The sequence below is a fragment of the Salarias fasciatus genome, chromosome 15 (genome assembly GCF_902148845.1).
Source record: "Salarias fasciatus chromosome 15, fSalaFa1.1, whole genome shotgun sequence".
Taxonomy (NCBI): Eukaryota; Metazoa; Chordata; class Actinopteri; order Blenniiformes; family Blenniidae; genus Salarias; species Salarias fasciatus.
This window is the reverse complement of record NC_043759.1, coordinates 5131992-5147123: the sequence shown is the minus strand read 5'-3', so window position 1 is coordinate 5147123 and position 15132 is coordinate 5131992. Positions and strand designations below refer to the sequence as shown.

The following is a 15132-nucleotide window of genomic DNA, read 5'->3' as shown; positions in this document are numbered from 1 at the left end:
CGCTATTGTCCAGTGTGAAATATTAAAATATATCTAAATTTGTAAATAAACAGGTTAGAAAAGATTAAAACAGTGATTTGAATGTGTATTTTCTGTTTCTTACAGTGTGTTTGAATGGTTACAATGTTTTAATGTATTTCATTTATTTTGTGAAAGGAATGTTATTTTTGAGTGATTTTCCTGCAGAGGTGTATGAGGTGTGTGTTCAGCTCCAGGCTGATTGCTGCACCTGCCTGATGTGTGTGAAAGGGGAGAGACACAGAGAGCAGAGGAGGACAGAGCAGGTTGGAGACGGTTGTCCAAGCAGTCTGGAGGCAGTGGACAGAAAGCAGTGATTGACTTGGTGTCTGCAGATTGTGGGACAGACAGTCAGAACCAGACAGTTTATCAGCTCTGACAAAGAGTTGAAGTTACCAAGTGTTTTTCTGAAGCTTTACCGAAAGAGACCTCAAAATAGCTTTAGTTTAATAATTTCACAATTTGATGACTCCTTGCTCAACTGACGTGTCCGTTTTTTTTTTTTTTTTTTTCCTTGTAGCAGCATTGCATGGACACATGGAACATTCACACATCTTATCCAGGCTGTAATTTCAGTAAATGAAAGTAAAATACAGAATTCCCTTATCCTGTGTGAACACACTACAACTAACACCTAGATATTTCATGAGTTACCAGAAATCCACAGGTAGTGATAATCTCTTGCAAACAGAACTTTAGACACATTATTGTTCTGTTCATCGTGACTCATGTTGCCCCATAGAAGCACATATTTCATCTGGGTCTTCTGCTGAAATGTTTCTGGCTCCGCCTCCTCTCATGTTGAGTAACACGTGATTTCTGGGAAAAGCCTCCCTCCCCTCATGTCTCCTCCTCTGGGTGTGTCAGAGGAGAAAACACTTCGTCTTGATCTGAGAGCAGGACTGAGAGGAACACAGAGCAGCTTCTTCTCTCCTCCAGTTTCTTCACTCATGGAAAAGAGTCTGTAAGAAGACGTGAAGAGAGTTCAGGTGAGAATCTGTCAGCTCTTTAGAAGCTCCACAACGGACCAGGAGACTTTTTAACTTCTCCGTTTCTCTTTCATTCACACCATCACAAACCTGACAGCTGCTTTCTTCTGATTCACAGAATCAGACAGACATTTGAATCAACATTTAACACGAGTTAAAATTCAGTTTCTTCACTTGTTGCTGTGACTGAAAAAACAAAAACAAATGATTACTACTTTCGGTTTCACAGTGGGCGGGGCTTCAGTCCTACTTCACTCTGATTGGCTCATACTGGTGTCAGTCTTCAGTGTACATAACAAGCGATAGCATGCACACGCGCCAATATGACCTTTACAGATATGAATCTGTCTGACGGCAGCAGTGGAGCCAAAGTCAGGTGTAAATAAACAGTCGACTGGTGACATTTCTCCACTCGTGACTGGTGAGTGGTTTGTAGTTTCAGAACTTGAAGCTGAATAGGAACATTTTTCAACTCTGAATATCTTTGTATGCAATGACAACTCTTATTACATGTTCAAATTTTAATACAGACTAGCAGGATTTTTACGCTTTGAAAACCTAATTACTACTTTTGAAGATTCTGGTTCACATTGACAAACTCTTTGACACATTGACAACTCTCACTGTGTCGCGTACATGTGAAGCATGGACGGGCCAGTGTGCTGAGCAGAGGGGGGAGGGGCTGCAGCCGAGCACACACACACACACACACACACACACACACACACACACACACACACACACACACACACACACACACACACACACACAGCAGCAGCACAGTGAGCACAGGAGCGGGTCAAGAGAGGAGAGAGAGTCCAATACGGGGGACAAAAGGAAAAAGTAAAAAGAAATTAGTCAAATCAGGAAAAGGAGCCAAATTTGGACTCATTTTAATTATATTGATGGCTCCAAAAGCAGAGAGCATTGTCTGCAAGACCAAAATGTCATATAGTCCCCTCTGAGAGAATCTTCTCTAAAACAGGTCAGATAATCACCGACAGAAGAAGCCGAATCAGTCGCTCAGAGCTGAGGCACTTGGCGTTTCTAAATGCCAATCTTCAGTAGAGTGCTGATCTTTTTCTTTTTGTTTTACACATTTTAATTTTTTTTTTTTTGCGTGTTTTTCAGGGGTTCTGTGTTGTTTCAGTCTAAATTGGTCAAAAGTTGAATTGTAAATAGATAAAAGTTCTTGTATTTTATAGTTTATTTATAGCATTGAAGAGTTAATATTTGTAATTTTTATTTTGTTGTTTTGCATTTTTTTCAGGGATTCTGTGTTGTTGTTTGACTTTAAATTTGTTGAGTGTATAAAAAGCTAAAGTTGTTTGTATTTGAGAATTTATTTTTTTTGTAGATCTGTAAATCAGTCTGCCCCAGAGCAGCTGTGGCTACAACAGCAGCTTACCACCACCGAGTATGGTGTGAACAGGTTAATGTGATATTGCAGTGTGAAGCGCTTTGGGCTCTGTCATGCAGGGTAAAAAGCGCTATACAAGTGTAGTCCATTTACCATTTACCATTTTAATTTATATTTTGTGTGTTTTTCAGGGATCCTGTGTTTCACTTTAAATTTGTGACGTATAAAAAAGCTAAAAGTTTATTCTTGTATTTCATAGTTTATTTGTTGTTGCACTGAAAAGTAAATATTTGTAATTTACATTTTTTTGTGTTGTGTTTTTCAGGGATTCTGTGTTGCTTGACTTTAAAGTTGCTTAGTATAAAAAAGTTAAAAGGTTAAATAAGTTGAAAGTTCACTGTAGAGTGAAAAAATTAATGGTGCGTTCACACCGGACGCGTTGCAAGCGTCACGGGCGTCGCTTTTACATTCAAAGTCTATGGTGGACGAGCTTCAACGCACCTAACGCGCATCAGGCGCTTTTCGAGCGTCGCTTTCCGAGCGTTTCGAGCGTTGCCGACGCGCGCCATGCGCGTCACGCGTTGCAGGCGTCAACGCCTGAAGTTGGGAAAATTGAACTTTGGAAGTGTCAACGCCGAGCGTCATCCAATCACAGACGAGCACTCTGAGCGCTGACGCGGGCCAAAAGCTCGTCAAACTGGGCCCGGGAGAGGCGGAGGCTCGCCGGCGGGCCCGCCGCTGGGGTGACGCGCCGCACCGGGGGGCCGACTCGGTGCGACGCCCGGAGCGGGCCCGCTCCGTAGGACCGCTGGGTGAGACCGCGCGTCTCGGTCCTGCTGCGGGTCGCCGGGGAGCCGGTCGGAGAGGCGGGGGCGGCCGACGGTGTGATCCGCGTCGCCCGCCGCCAAAGCCCGACCGGGCCTGGAGGCTGGGCCGCTGGGTCGGGGGAACAGCGCTGCGCGCCGTGCCGGGCGGGGGGACCCGGGGCGGGTCCAGGGTGTGCTCTGCTTCTCTCCCTGCTTCTCTGACACCTCCGTGCTGGAGCCGCTCACTGCGGCTGGCTCACATTTCGCCGAATTCATCCGAACAAAATCATAAACAGTTGGTATTCAGACAAACAAACGACAAACACTTTGTTGCCTAATTTAAAAAAAAACCCGATAAAGTTATACATTTGAAGAGTTTAGAGCTACAGTGATTTCTGCACCGATCCCGCCATTGTCAACATGAAGACAGGACACAAGCTCCTCCCTCTCTGTGACAGAGCTCTGCGCAAAATCGGATTGTGCCTCTCACCATGGTGGTTCATTCACAAACACTAAATAGATAGAACATTGAATAAAAGTACAAGTAAATTTTTCCACAGTGTATTTGATAGGCTAACATGTATATTAAATAGGATTTATATCATGTTTATTTGGAAAAAAAACAAAGCAATTCTATGTAAAATCAGTCATTCAGCACCCCCATACAGCTGTAATGGAATTGTCCTCCTTTCATAACCACATTTTTTCGATGCTTGGACTGCGTGATTGGCAGTCGAATCAGGCCCCTTCGAACAAATCATCGACACCCCTAAGATATGTATATATGTATATATGTATATATATATATATATATATATATATATATATATATATGGTTCTGTCAGTTTTGGTGTTGGTTGTCGGCTCTGTTTTGGTGTTGCCTGGAGTGGGGTTTGGGATTGTTCTTGGTTACATGTGGTGCATCGACAACACTGTTTTGTATTGTGAATTTGTACATAGGTTGTATGTTTATTTCATGAGAGAAAGATAAAGGGGGGCAAGATAAAGGGGTCCATCGGATGCCATCTTTAAATAAAGGCAGCCGCAGGAGGAGATTCAGTGTCGTCCTGCTGCTAACATGAAAATCTGTTCGGATAGTAAAACGCTACAATCATACAATATTGCATGTCCCAGCTGCCGAACAGGACAAGGGTAAATTTAAAAAAAAAGGATGTCACTGGACACTTTCAGCAGGGCAGTCTCTGTAGAATGGTGTTTACGAAACCCTGACTGAAAAATGTCATAGATGTCATACTCTTGTACAAAACATGTGAGCTGTGTCGCCACCACCTTTTCTAACAATTTGGACAAATAGGGGAGTTTAGATATCGAGTTTAATCATGGATGACGTATGTGCACGCTACTACATGAGTGAACGTGACCACGTCGCAGTCCAACGAAATAAATTAGAACAACTGAATGTGAATTACAATTGATTTGATGCATTTTAATTTTAAATTATGTATTTTTGTGGTAATATTTGTTTACGAACATTTTGACTTGAAGGAGAACTATGCAAGATTTGCTTTACACTCCCCCTACTGGTCTCCTGTGAAAGCTCACTGTCGTAAATGTTCTCCACATCCCCCCCCCTCCCCCACCCCCGCCCCCGTGCAGAGAGCGTCCCACTCCTGTTTTCTTGTTTTCCGCTCGTTAGACAAAGTTTTTTTTCTGTCTCTTTGGTTCTGCCCTCCGTGAGCACCTAAGGGTGGCATTGCTGACACTAGCGAGGGTTTCATGTTTGTTTTACGCGCTTTTATACTTGTACTCCCGTATGAGTGCCGTAAAGCAGGTTTGTTCTTGCGAGATGTAGTCGGGTCTGCTCCTCTGAAAGTTACAAGTGCTGTTTTCAGGACACAGACCCTGGGGGCAATAGACGGACAGGTGAATCACCGTGACAAGTCTTTGTTTACCCCCACAGGGATTCTGAAAAACATTTATTGAGGTAAAAAAGTTGCATAGTTCTGCTTTAACTAATTTTCAGAGAATATATATATTTCTGTGATTCCCCCGCATACCACTAGAGGGAGCTCACGTGCCACCAGTGGTACGCGTACCACAGTTTGAGAACCAAGGTTCTAGACAGGCTGTTTGAGCTGTCTGTATTTTTAGCTCTTCAAACTGATTGTGTCTATTTTTCAACTCTGAATATCTTTGTACACACTGATAGGTCTGAATACATTCATCAATTTTTTAAATTAGCTGATTTTTTTTTTTTTTGACACATTTGAAAACCTAATTCCGAACAACTTTTGAAGATTGTGGTGACTTTCTTTTACTCACTTACAGCTCTTACTCAGGACAGACAGATTGGCACACACACGTCCGCACGCCCGTGCTTCCCTGAATGATCACGTGTTTTTCAGCATCCCCTACCTTGGCAGCAGCGGCCATAGATATCTTATATAACACGAGATACCTCGTCTCCGCTGCTGGCCAATGAAGTCGGACGTCTGCAGAGGTCGGCCATCTTTGTACGGGAATCTGGCTCGCTCATAACATTGTGTTGATGAGACATGAACTGCTTAACAAGCTATAACTTGCTCAATTCTTTACCGATTTTTAAACGGTTTGGTTTGTAATAAACATCAAATCTCTGTTAATGACATGACATATGTTTGATGAGTATGGCATGCCTTAAATATATATCATAAATATATATCATATCGTAAATATTCATAATATTCTTCATATTAGGCTCCATGTTCAAATCCTTACACTGAGATATATTTATAGCACTTACGAATAATTTAGACAAGCCATACATGTCCATATTTTTAGTTTTGTGTGAAAATATTTTAAGACGTGGCAGGGCTGCAGTGGAGGCTGAAGATAAACAATTTACCCACCTGAAACTTCAGAAATACTTAAATCTCATGAACCTCATTATATTGAATGTATTACATTATTTTTCATTAATATAGAACATTAAACAGTAACCTTCCACATTATTAAATCTATTGTGAATGTATAATGTCCCCCCATTGATTATTTAAACATGAAATAGTGCACCAGAAATCACATTGTTTAAAAAAAAATATTTAATTAGGCATTGTAAAAACGTATAAAAGGAATTACAGTCACAATATAATTCGGTAAACGAATAAAAGGCAACTGAGTCAATCTCTTGATCAATCAATTTTTATATAACTCAGAGTCACAACAGCAATTGCCTTATAGTGCTTTAAGATGTTCCATTAAAAAAATTCAGTGAAATAAGAGTATAAAAGTCTGCACAGATCACCAACCTTACATTGCGTTCCACAGAAACTCTGACAACTTTCCCGTACAAAGATGGCCGACCTCTGCGGACGTCGTGGAATCTGCCGTGAGGCATCCAGTGTTCTAGAAGATATCTACGGCAGCGGCACTGTTGAACTTGCTGCGTCTGTTTTGAACTGTGTGGGCTGATTTCCTGGCAGACCTGGCAACCCGTTGCGTTTGCATTTCCGCACCAGAGCAGCGCTGCATCTCCTTTCAAATAGTGATGGGAATTCCGGCTCTTTTTAGGGAACTGGCTCTTTCAGTTCGGCTCACTAAAAAGAGCCGGCTCTTTTGGCTCCCAAACAGCTCTTCAGATTTTTTTGTTGCTTTAATCGATATATTACCAATAATAATGTAACGTTATGCACAAAATGAATTAATAATTATGAAAAAAATGTATTATACTACTATTTTATGATAGCCTTTATTGTTTCACTCTGAAGTGAACTTTCAACTAATTTAACCTTTTAACTTTTTTATACTAAGCAACTTTAAAGTCAAGCAACACAGAATTCCTGAAAACACACGACACAACAAAATGTAAATTACAAATATTTACTTTTCAGTGCAACAACAAATACACTATGAAATACAAGAATAAACTTTTAGCTTTTTTATACTTAACAGATTTAAAGTGAAACACAGGATCCCTGAAAACACACAAAATATAAATCAAAATGGTAAGTGGACTACACTTGTATAGCGCTTTTTACCCTGCATGACAGAGCCCAAAGCGCTTCACACTGCAATATCACATTAACCTGTTCACACCATACTCGGTGGTGGTAAGCTGCTGTTGTAACCACAGCTGCTCTGGGGCAGACTGATTTACAGATCTACAAAAAAAATAAATTCTCAAATACAAACAACTTTAGCTTTTTATAAACTCAACAAATTTAAAGTCAAACAACAACACAGAATCCCTGAAAAAAAATTCAAAACAACAAAATAAAAATTACAAATATTAACTCTTCAATGCTATAAATAAACTATAAAATACAAGAACTTTTATCTATTTACAATTCAACTTTTGACCAATTTAGACTGAAACAACACAGAACCCCTGAAAAACACGCAAAAAAAAAAAAATTAAAATGTGTAAAACAAAAAGAAAAAGATCAGCACTCTACTGAAGATTGGCATTTAGAAACGCCAAGTGCCTCAGCTTTGAGCGACTGATTCGGCTTCTTCCATCGGTGATTATCTGACCTGTTTTAGAGAAGATTCTCTCAGAGGGGACTATATGACATTTTGGTCTTGTAGACAATGCACTCTGCTTTTGGAGCCATCAATATAATTAAAATGAGTCCAAATTTGGCTCCTTTTCCTGATTTGACTAATTTCTTTTTACTTTTTCTTTTTGTCCCCGTATTGGACTCTCTCTCCTCTCTTGACCCGCTCCTGTGCTCACTGTGCTGCTGCTGTCTGTGAGTGTGCTCGGCTGCAGCCCCTCCCCCCTCTGCTCAGCACACGAAGCAGCGCAGACAGAGAAAAAAAGCGTCTCGAAGGGAGCCGGCTCCTGATTGGTGGGGAGCCGGCTCCCGTCGTTCACTTCAAAGAGCCGGCTCATCGAGCCATTACGTTCACGAACGACACATCACCACAAAACACTTCCTGTTCCACTGGTGGAGGGAAGTGCGCGCCTTCACTTCATAGCTTTCTTCTCTTTTTCATCGCGACTCTGATATAAAGCCGCCGTTCTAACTGCAGAGGTCAGAGAGATATCTCTCTGCCTCTGATTTCTGCTCCATCTGACGGGTCCAGAGGACAAACGGTGAGTTTTAATGGCCTCTCTGTCTCCTTGTGTCACGATGTTCAGCTACTTTTAGAGTCATTCAGAGCTGGAAACTGGACGATGGACTGATTTCAGGCTTGACATTTGCTCTGAATTTCCCTGCTTGGTTTATTTATCTCTATTTTCTCGCTGAGAACTGAACCTCGTGTTGAAAGTGAAAGTAAAAAAGTGATTGAAGTCCTTCAGTTATTTTTCTCTCTTTCCTCAGAATGATTTCAGTCTCTGGTTTGTTCTTGTCAGCTCCTCAACTCCCCAGTGGCAGAGCCTGAAACAGAGTTCAGTCACTTTCTGATCCAAACCATTGACTGTTGAGAAAAAGGGAGAAACTTCACCCATAGCAGGGGGCGGGGCCAAAGATATCATGACATCCTGACGCAGCTGGAGGTCATGTGCCTTAGCGGCGGCCATCTTGCTGAGGTCCCTCTGGCCCCACAGCCATGAAATCTGCAGGAGAACCACATGTTTTCACCATGAAAGTGATCAGAAACCAATCAGCTGTGATTTCTGGAGGACAGACAGGCATAAACAGAACAAAAGCTGCTCAGGAACTGTTCAGACTGATTGAGGTTGTTATTGATGGATTGGTTTTAGGATTGTATTTCTGATTCAGTCATCAATGTATAATTTCGATCATCATTATTATATTGATACGGTCAATATCACAGCCATCATCATGATTAATGGGGCAGCTGATGTTGAGTGAGGAGAGCAGTCATCTTGTCTAGTGGGGAGAGCAGTCATCTTACAATTGGGAAGTTATTAGTTTGATTCCTGTGTCCCCCGGTCTGCATGTCGCAATCCTCAGTTATTGGTAAAATAGCACCACTGCCTTGTGGTCGTCACTGGAGTGACAAAGGCAAAGGGAGACCTCCCCTACAGAAAATTTGAAGTGGAGCCCTGAAGGCAATTGGTCCTCGCGTTACGGTACCTTCCAGAAACTCCTGCAGCCAAGTTGGTACCAACTGTATGGGCCTGTCTCTTCCGTTGGACACTACCAGCGAGGCTGAGAAGGGGGATCTGTCGTTCCACCATAACTTTGCCCCGGCTTGTCCATGATCTCTCGAGATCGACGGAGCCAACATGCATCCATCCATCCATCGCATCCATACATATCTGTCTGCATCTGTGTGGGGTCTGGGCTGTGGGTGGTGGTGGGGGGGCTAGATGTGGCTGGTGGGGAGAACCGAGTCCAATGTAGTCTAGAGAGGTCAAGTTCTAGTGGATTTAGATCTGGACCTGGTCCAATGTGCTCTACAAATGAAGAATACAGTCACATCCGCTCCTTTCTTCATTTTCTCCAACAGAATAAAGGTCAGACTCTTTCAACATTGGTTCCTGACTGAACTTTGTCTCGCCTCAAATGTGGAACATGTTTTATCAATCTGTGGAACAGAAAATGGACAAACAGCAGGTGAAATGATGTTTCCCAGAAACACTGGAGCAGTAGAATTTAGTCTTTATTAGTAGAGCTGCTCCACTCAGAATGAAGTCACTGGATTTGAACTGAAAGTTGATGTTGTGTTATTGTTATCTGTGTGTGTGTGTGTGTGTGTGTGTGTGTGTGTGTGTGTGTGTGTGTGTGTGTGTGTGTGTGTGCGCACGCATTTTTCTATCCTTGTGGGGACCAAATGTCCCCACAAGAATAGGAAAACCTGGCATGATGTGCCTTATGGGCTCCGTTCCTTGTTGGCTCTGTACCTTTTTCTGGTCCTAATGAGGGGAAACAGTGTTTTCTTGGCCATGTTGTTGTTACTGAAAAAGTAAAAGTGCAAAAACATTTCTTTAGGGCTACGCATTGTTTTGGTGTGGGTTAGGGTTAGGAGTTAGACATGAATGGGAGTCAATGGAAGGTCCCCACAAGGATAGAAATACTAACCTGTGTGTGTGTGCGTGTGTGTGTGTGTGTGTGTGTGTGTGTGTGTGTGTGTGTGTGTGTGTTCTTGTACATACCCAAAAGTAAGGACCAAAATTCGTATTTCACAAACAGAGTGAGGACATTTTTGCTGGTCCTCACTTTTCAAAAGGCCTTTTTTGGCCTTTTTGAGGGTTAAGACTTGGTTTTTGATTTAGGGTTACAATTGGGTTTAGGTTAGGTTTAGGGCAGAGGTTAGGGTTAGGCATTGATTTTTGATGGTGAGGTAAGGGTCTCGGAAATGCATTATGTCAGTGAGTGTCCTCACAACGATATAAGTACAAACATGTGTGTGTGTGTGTGTGTGTGTGTGTGTGTGTGTGTGTGTGTGTGTGTGTGTGTGTGTGTGTGCGCGCGCGCGTGTGCGTGTGCGTGTGCGTGCGCGCTCTGTCTCAGTGACTGAAGATGTCCGATGTGGATGAAGAGGAGGGCAGGTCAGGTGTGGACAGGTAAGAGCCGTCAGGCGTTCTCTTCAGTGTTTCTTCCTGCCACCACAGAGTGATCTGACTCTTCTAATGTTGCCGTCATGTGTGGAAGGTGTGTGAACCTTCCTCTCCAGGTTGGACATGTACGTCTCACATGTTGAATGAATGTGTGTAAACTGTCAGAACCTCCTGATCTGTCAAGGAGCCAACAGAACATTTGGACCTGCTGTCAAACTCCTGATTGGGCAGTGTGGGTGTGACCTTTGACCTCTGTCATGTTCATCTCCTCATAAACAACTGGGTTTACAGTGAACTGACTGAACCATTCAAGCTGTTTCCAAATCATCTGATTTCTCTCTAAGGTTGTCTCTGAAGAGTGACTGGTCCAAAGGTTTCGTACCAGACTTCAGTGTTGAACCTGGACCTTCAGACACAAAGTAAGAAACTGTTTTTCTTTCATTTCCGTTAAAGGCAGACTGAGAGACGTTGAGCTCACGTTCAGATTCAGCTCCAGTATTTTGAAGCTGGATCTCTGTGTCTTTCCTGTGTTGTGTTGCTCAGAGGAAATGTTGCTTGGTGTCCACAGAAAGAGGAAGAGGAGGAGTGAAGTCTGTGAGGAGCAGCCAGAAAGATCCAGAAGCAGAGCTGCACCAAGTAAGAGTGGACATGCGTCTGCTGAGGAACTGGGACTGGTTGTTGTGTTGTAGAGACATGAGAGCTGGTTGTTTGTGTGCACTCTGACTGTTGTTGTTGTCTTTGAGCAGGTGTGGGTCTGCAGCAGCTTCTCGAAGAACATAAGAAGAGTCTGAGGAGGAGATATGAACGTGTGACTGAAGGAAGTGATGAAGCAGGAGGAGGAAGCCTCCTCAACAGGATCTACACTGAGCTCCACATCACAGAGGAACACAGTGAGGAGCTTCAGAGGGAGCCTGAGCTGAAGCTTCTGGAGACAGCTTCCAGGAAGAAGAGCCTCCGTCACTCTGCCATCAGGAAGAAGAGCCTCCGTCACTCTGCCATCAGGGAGAAGAGCCTCCGTCACTCTGACATCAGGGAGGAGAGCCTCCGTCACTCTGCCATCAGGGTTCAGGACATCTTCAAAGCCTCAGACCAGCAGCTCAGACACATCCGAGTGGTTGTGACCAGCGGCGTGGCCGGCAGTGGAAAAACCTTCTCGGTGCACAAGTTCAGTCTGGACTGGGCCGAGGGCCTGGAGAACCAGGATGTGGGGGTGCTGGTGGTGCTCTCCTTCAGGGAGCTGAACCTGCTGGGAGAGCGGCCGTACAGCCTCCTCTCGCTGCTGGCTGTTTTCCATCCCACGCTCCAGAAGCTGACGGCAGAGCAGCTGGATGTCTGCAGGCTGCTGTTCATCTTGGACGGTCTGGATGAAAGCAGACTTTCTCTGGACTTCAGCAGCAGCCGGCGGCTGCTTGACGTCTCCCGGCAGTCTTCAGTCAGCGAGCTGCTCACTAACCTCATCCGGGGGGATCTGCTGCCCTCGGCCCGGCTCTGGATCACTTCCCGACCGGCGGCGGCCCATCAGATCCCTCCAACATGTGTGGACAGACTGACAGAAGTGCGAGGCTTCACTGACGCCCAGAAGGAGGAGTACTTCAGGAGGAGGCTGAGTGATGAGGAGCTGAGCAGCAGGATCATCTCCCACATCCAGACCTCCAGGAGCCTCCACATCATGTGTGGAATCCCAGTCTTCTGCTGGATCACTGCTACAGTTCTGGAGCACATGTTGAGCAGCGAGCAGAGAGGAGAGCTGCCCCAGACCCTGACTGACATGTACTCCCACTTTGTGCTGGTTCAGACACACAGGAAGAAGCTCAAGTACCATGAAGGACCTGAGACGGGTCCACAGGAGCTGACGGAGGCTGACAGGGAGCTTCTTCTGAAGCTGGGCAGGATGGCCTTGGAACACCTGGACAAAGGAAACATCCTGTTCTACCAAGAAGACCTGGAGCAGTGTGGTCTGGATGTGACTGAGGCCTCGCTGTACTCTGGAATCTGTACTCAGATCTTCAGAACAGAGTCTGTGATCTTCCAGAAAGCCGTCTACAGCTTCGTCCATCTGAGTGTTCAGGAGTTTCTGGCTGCAGTCTCCATGTTCCACTGTTTCACCAGCAGGAAGACAGATGTACTGAAGAACTTCTTTGGAGTGGATCATGCTTTCAGATCTCTTGATGATTTGCTGGTGGTCGTCCTGGAGAAATCCCTCAGGAGTCGGAACGGCCACCTGGACCTGTTTGTCCGCTTCCTTCATGGCCTCTCTCTGGAATCCAACCAGAGACTCTTAGAAGGTCTGCTGGGTCAGACAGAGATCAGTCCAGAAACCATCCAGAGAGTCATCCAGAACCTGAAGGAGATCAACAGTGAAAAAGTGTCTCCTGACAGATGCATCAACATCTTCCACTGTCTGACGGAGATGAAGGACCTCTCAGTCCATCAGGAGATCCAAGAGTTCCTGAAGTCAGAGAACAGATCAGAGAAGAGACTCTCTGGGATCCACTGCTCAGCTCTGGCCTACATGCTGCAGATGTCAGACCAGGTCCTGGAGGAGTTGGACCTGGAGAACTACAACACATCATGGGAGGGACGATGGAGACTGATCCCAGCTGTGAAGAACTGCAGGAAGGCTGAGTGAGTCCACAAGTCTTCATGATCAATGTCTAAGGCTACGTTCACACTGCAGGCTGAAGTGACCCAAATCCGATTTTTTTGCCCCTATGCGACCTGTATCGGCTCTTTTCCTGACAGTGAACGACACAGATCCGATTTTTTCAAATGCGACCCAGGCCACTTGGACATGTGGTCCTAAATCCGATACGTATCGGATCTTTTGCCATGCGACTTCAGTCTGAACGTCCAGGTCGCATTTATCCGACCTGCACGTCACGATGTGGGGCGCTGAAGACGTGTGTCTCACCGTGAGTGTTAAAAAAAGGCGCTCGCAGACGCACATTAAGGGAGTTCTTGTCATCCGAAAAATATTATTGAACTCCGTATCATTAAAGCCTCTCAGCACTCCTGACTGCGTTTCTCTGTTGCTGCCACTGCCCCACAAAACGCCATGGCCAAAAACTTGGCTCTCTTCCTTCTCATTCGCTAAATTCTGCAGCGCCAGGACAACGGGGAGGAAAAATAATAATAATATCCACACGCGCGCTCTCCCTCTCTCCCTATCTCTCTCCCTCTCTCTCGCTCCCTCTCTCTCTCTCTCTCTCTCTCTCACACACACACACACACAGAAGGAGCTCGGCGCGGCTGATTAGAAGCGCAGCACTGAAATGATTGCTAATTGTGAGAATACGTGTTTGATCATTTCTTAAATAAATCATCGACGGCCGCTTGAAAAGCTGTAGATTCTGTATGTTGTTTGTGAGTTCCGCAAACACTGAAGCGCGCTGCTGCGTGACGTCGTTCTGTCCTCTTCTGCGCATGCGGGACACTTTTGGGTGGTATTCCGTTCAGACGGGAGATCACATACAAGTCGCATTTTATTGTAAATTTGAACGAACTCGCAAAAAAATCAGATCTCACCAAAAAATCCGAATTGAGCATTAAGCCCTGCAGTGTGAACGTAGCCTCAGTGATGTTTGTAGAACGTAGTTCCTGTAGTTCCTCTGTGGAGATGATCATCAGTGAGCTGTCATGAAGAACCCATCAGTCCACTCGTCCCATTATTCCCTACATTTACTGCTGTTCCTCGGTGTCAACAATCCCCTGCAGAGGTTGGCTCAGTTCTCAGGATCTGTTCAGACTGAGGCTGTCAGTCTTCCTTCATGTTCTAATCCACATTCCATCTCTTCTTGTCTGGAACATTCAAATATTTTCCAGTTTGTTGAATTCCTCTCATCAGCCCTCAGACAGTGTGAGAATAAAGCAGCAGATCTTCTCTTGATCTTCTTGAGACTGTTTCCATCTGATGAAATAATTCATGTCATACTCAGCAGGAACAGGACTAAAGACCTGCAGCACGGTGTAGCAGGTTGTGGTGTTTCTACAGGAGAGCAGGTCTGATGTCCAACAGTCCAACAAAGTGTCCTCTCTCATCACATCCTGTCCTCTCTGTGTCTCATTACAGGCTTTCTGACTGTGAACTCTCTGGTCCTCACTATGAAGTGATCTCCTCAGCTCTGAAGTCTGACCCCTCCCATCTGAAACATCTGAACCTGAGTCGCAACATCCTGATGGATTCATCAGTGGAGATTCTGTGTTCTGGACTGGAGAGTCCAAACTGTAAACTGGAGACTCTGAGGTCAGTTCACTGCCTTGAAGTTAGAATCTGTTGGAGTCAAAGGACTGAGAGGAGTTTAGGAAGATTCCAGATGTTGGAGGGACAGAGAGTGAAGAGAGCTCTGCAGCATGTTGATGAGAGCTCTTCTCCTCCTGGAGGCTTCAGCTGTTTGGACTTTACATTTCTAAACTCTTCCAGTCTGAACCTTCTTCAGCTCTCAGTCACTTCAACATCAAACTTTGTCCTCTAATCTCACTTCTTTCTCTCTTTATTCAGGTTGAGGAGCTGCTGGTTGTCAGAGATCAGCTGTTCTTCTGTGGCCT

At 44.7% G+C, this 15132-nt stretch overlaps 3 protein-coding genes across 3 annotated transcripts in view; all 3 read left to right on the top strand.

Moving 5' to 3' along the window:
- Positions 1 to 15132, top strand: part of LOC115402059 (NACHT, LRR and PYD domains-containing protein 4C-like) — an 868403-nt gene that overhangs the window by 180433 nt on the left and 672838 nt on the right. The window lies entirely within an intron of this gene.
- The window catches only part of LOC115402266 (uncharacterized), a 185726-nt gene that overhangs the window by 15099 nt on the left and 155495 nt on the right, over positions 1 to 15132 (top strand). Inside the window, 1 exon segment of the mRNA XM_030110780.1 lies at positions 11699 to 13212. Coding sequence (XP_029966640.1) covers positions 11699 to 13212 — 1514 coding nt within the window.
- The window catches only part of LOC115402071 (uncharacterized), a 173130-nt gene continuing 158829 nt past the window's right edge, over positions 832 to 15132 (top strand). The window contains exon 1 of the mRNA XM_030110510.1: positions 832 to 1007. The gene's annotated coding sequence lies outside the window, so the exon portion shown is untranslated. The remainder of the gene's footprint in view (positions 1008 to 15132) is intronic.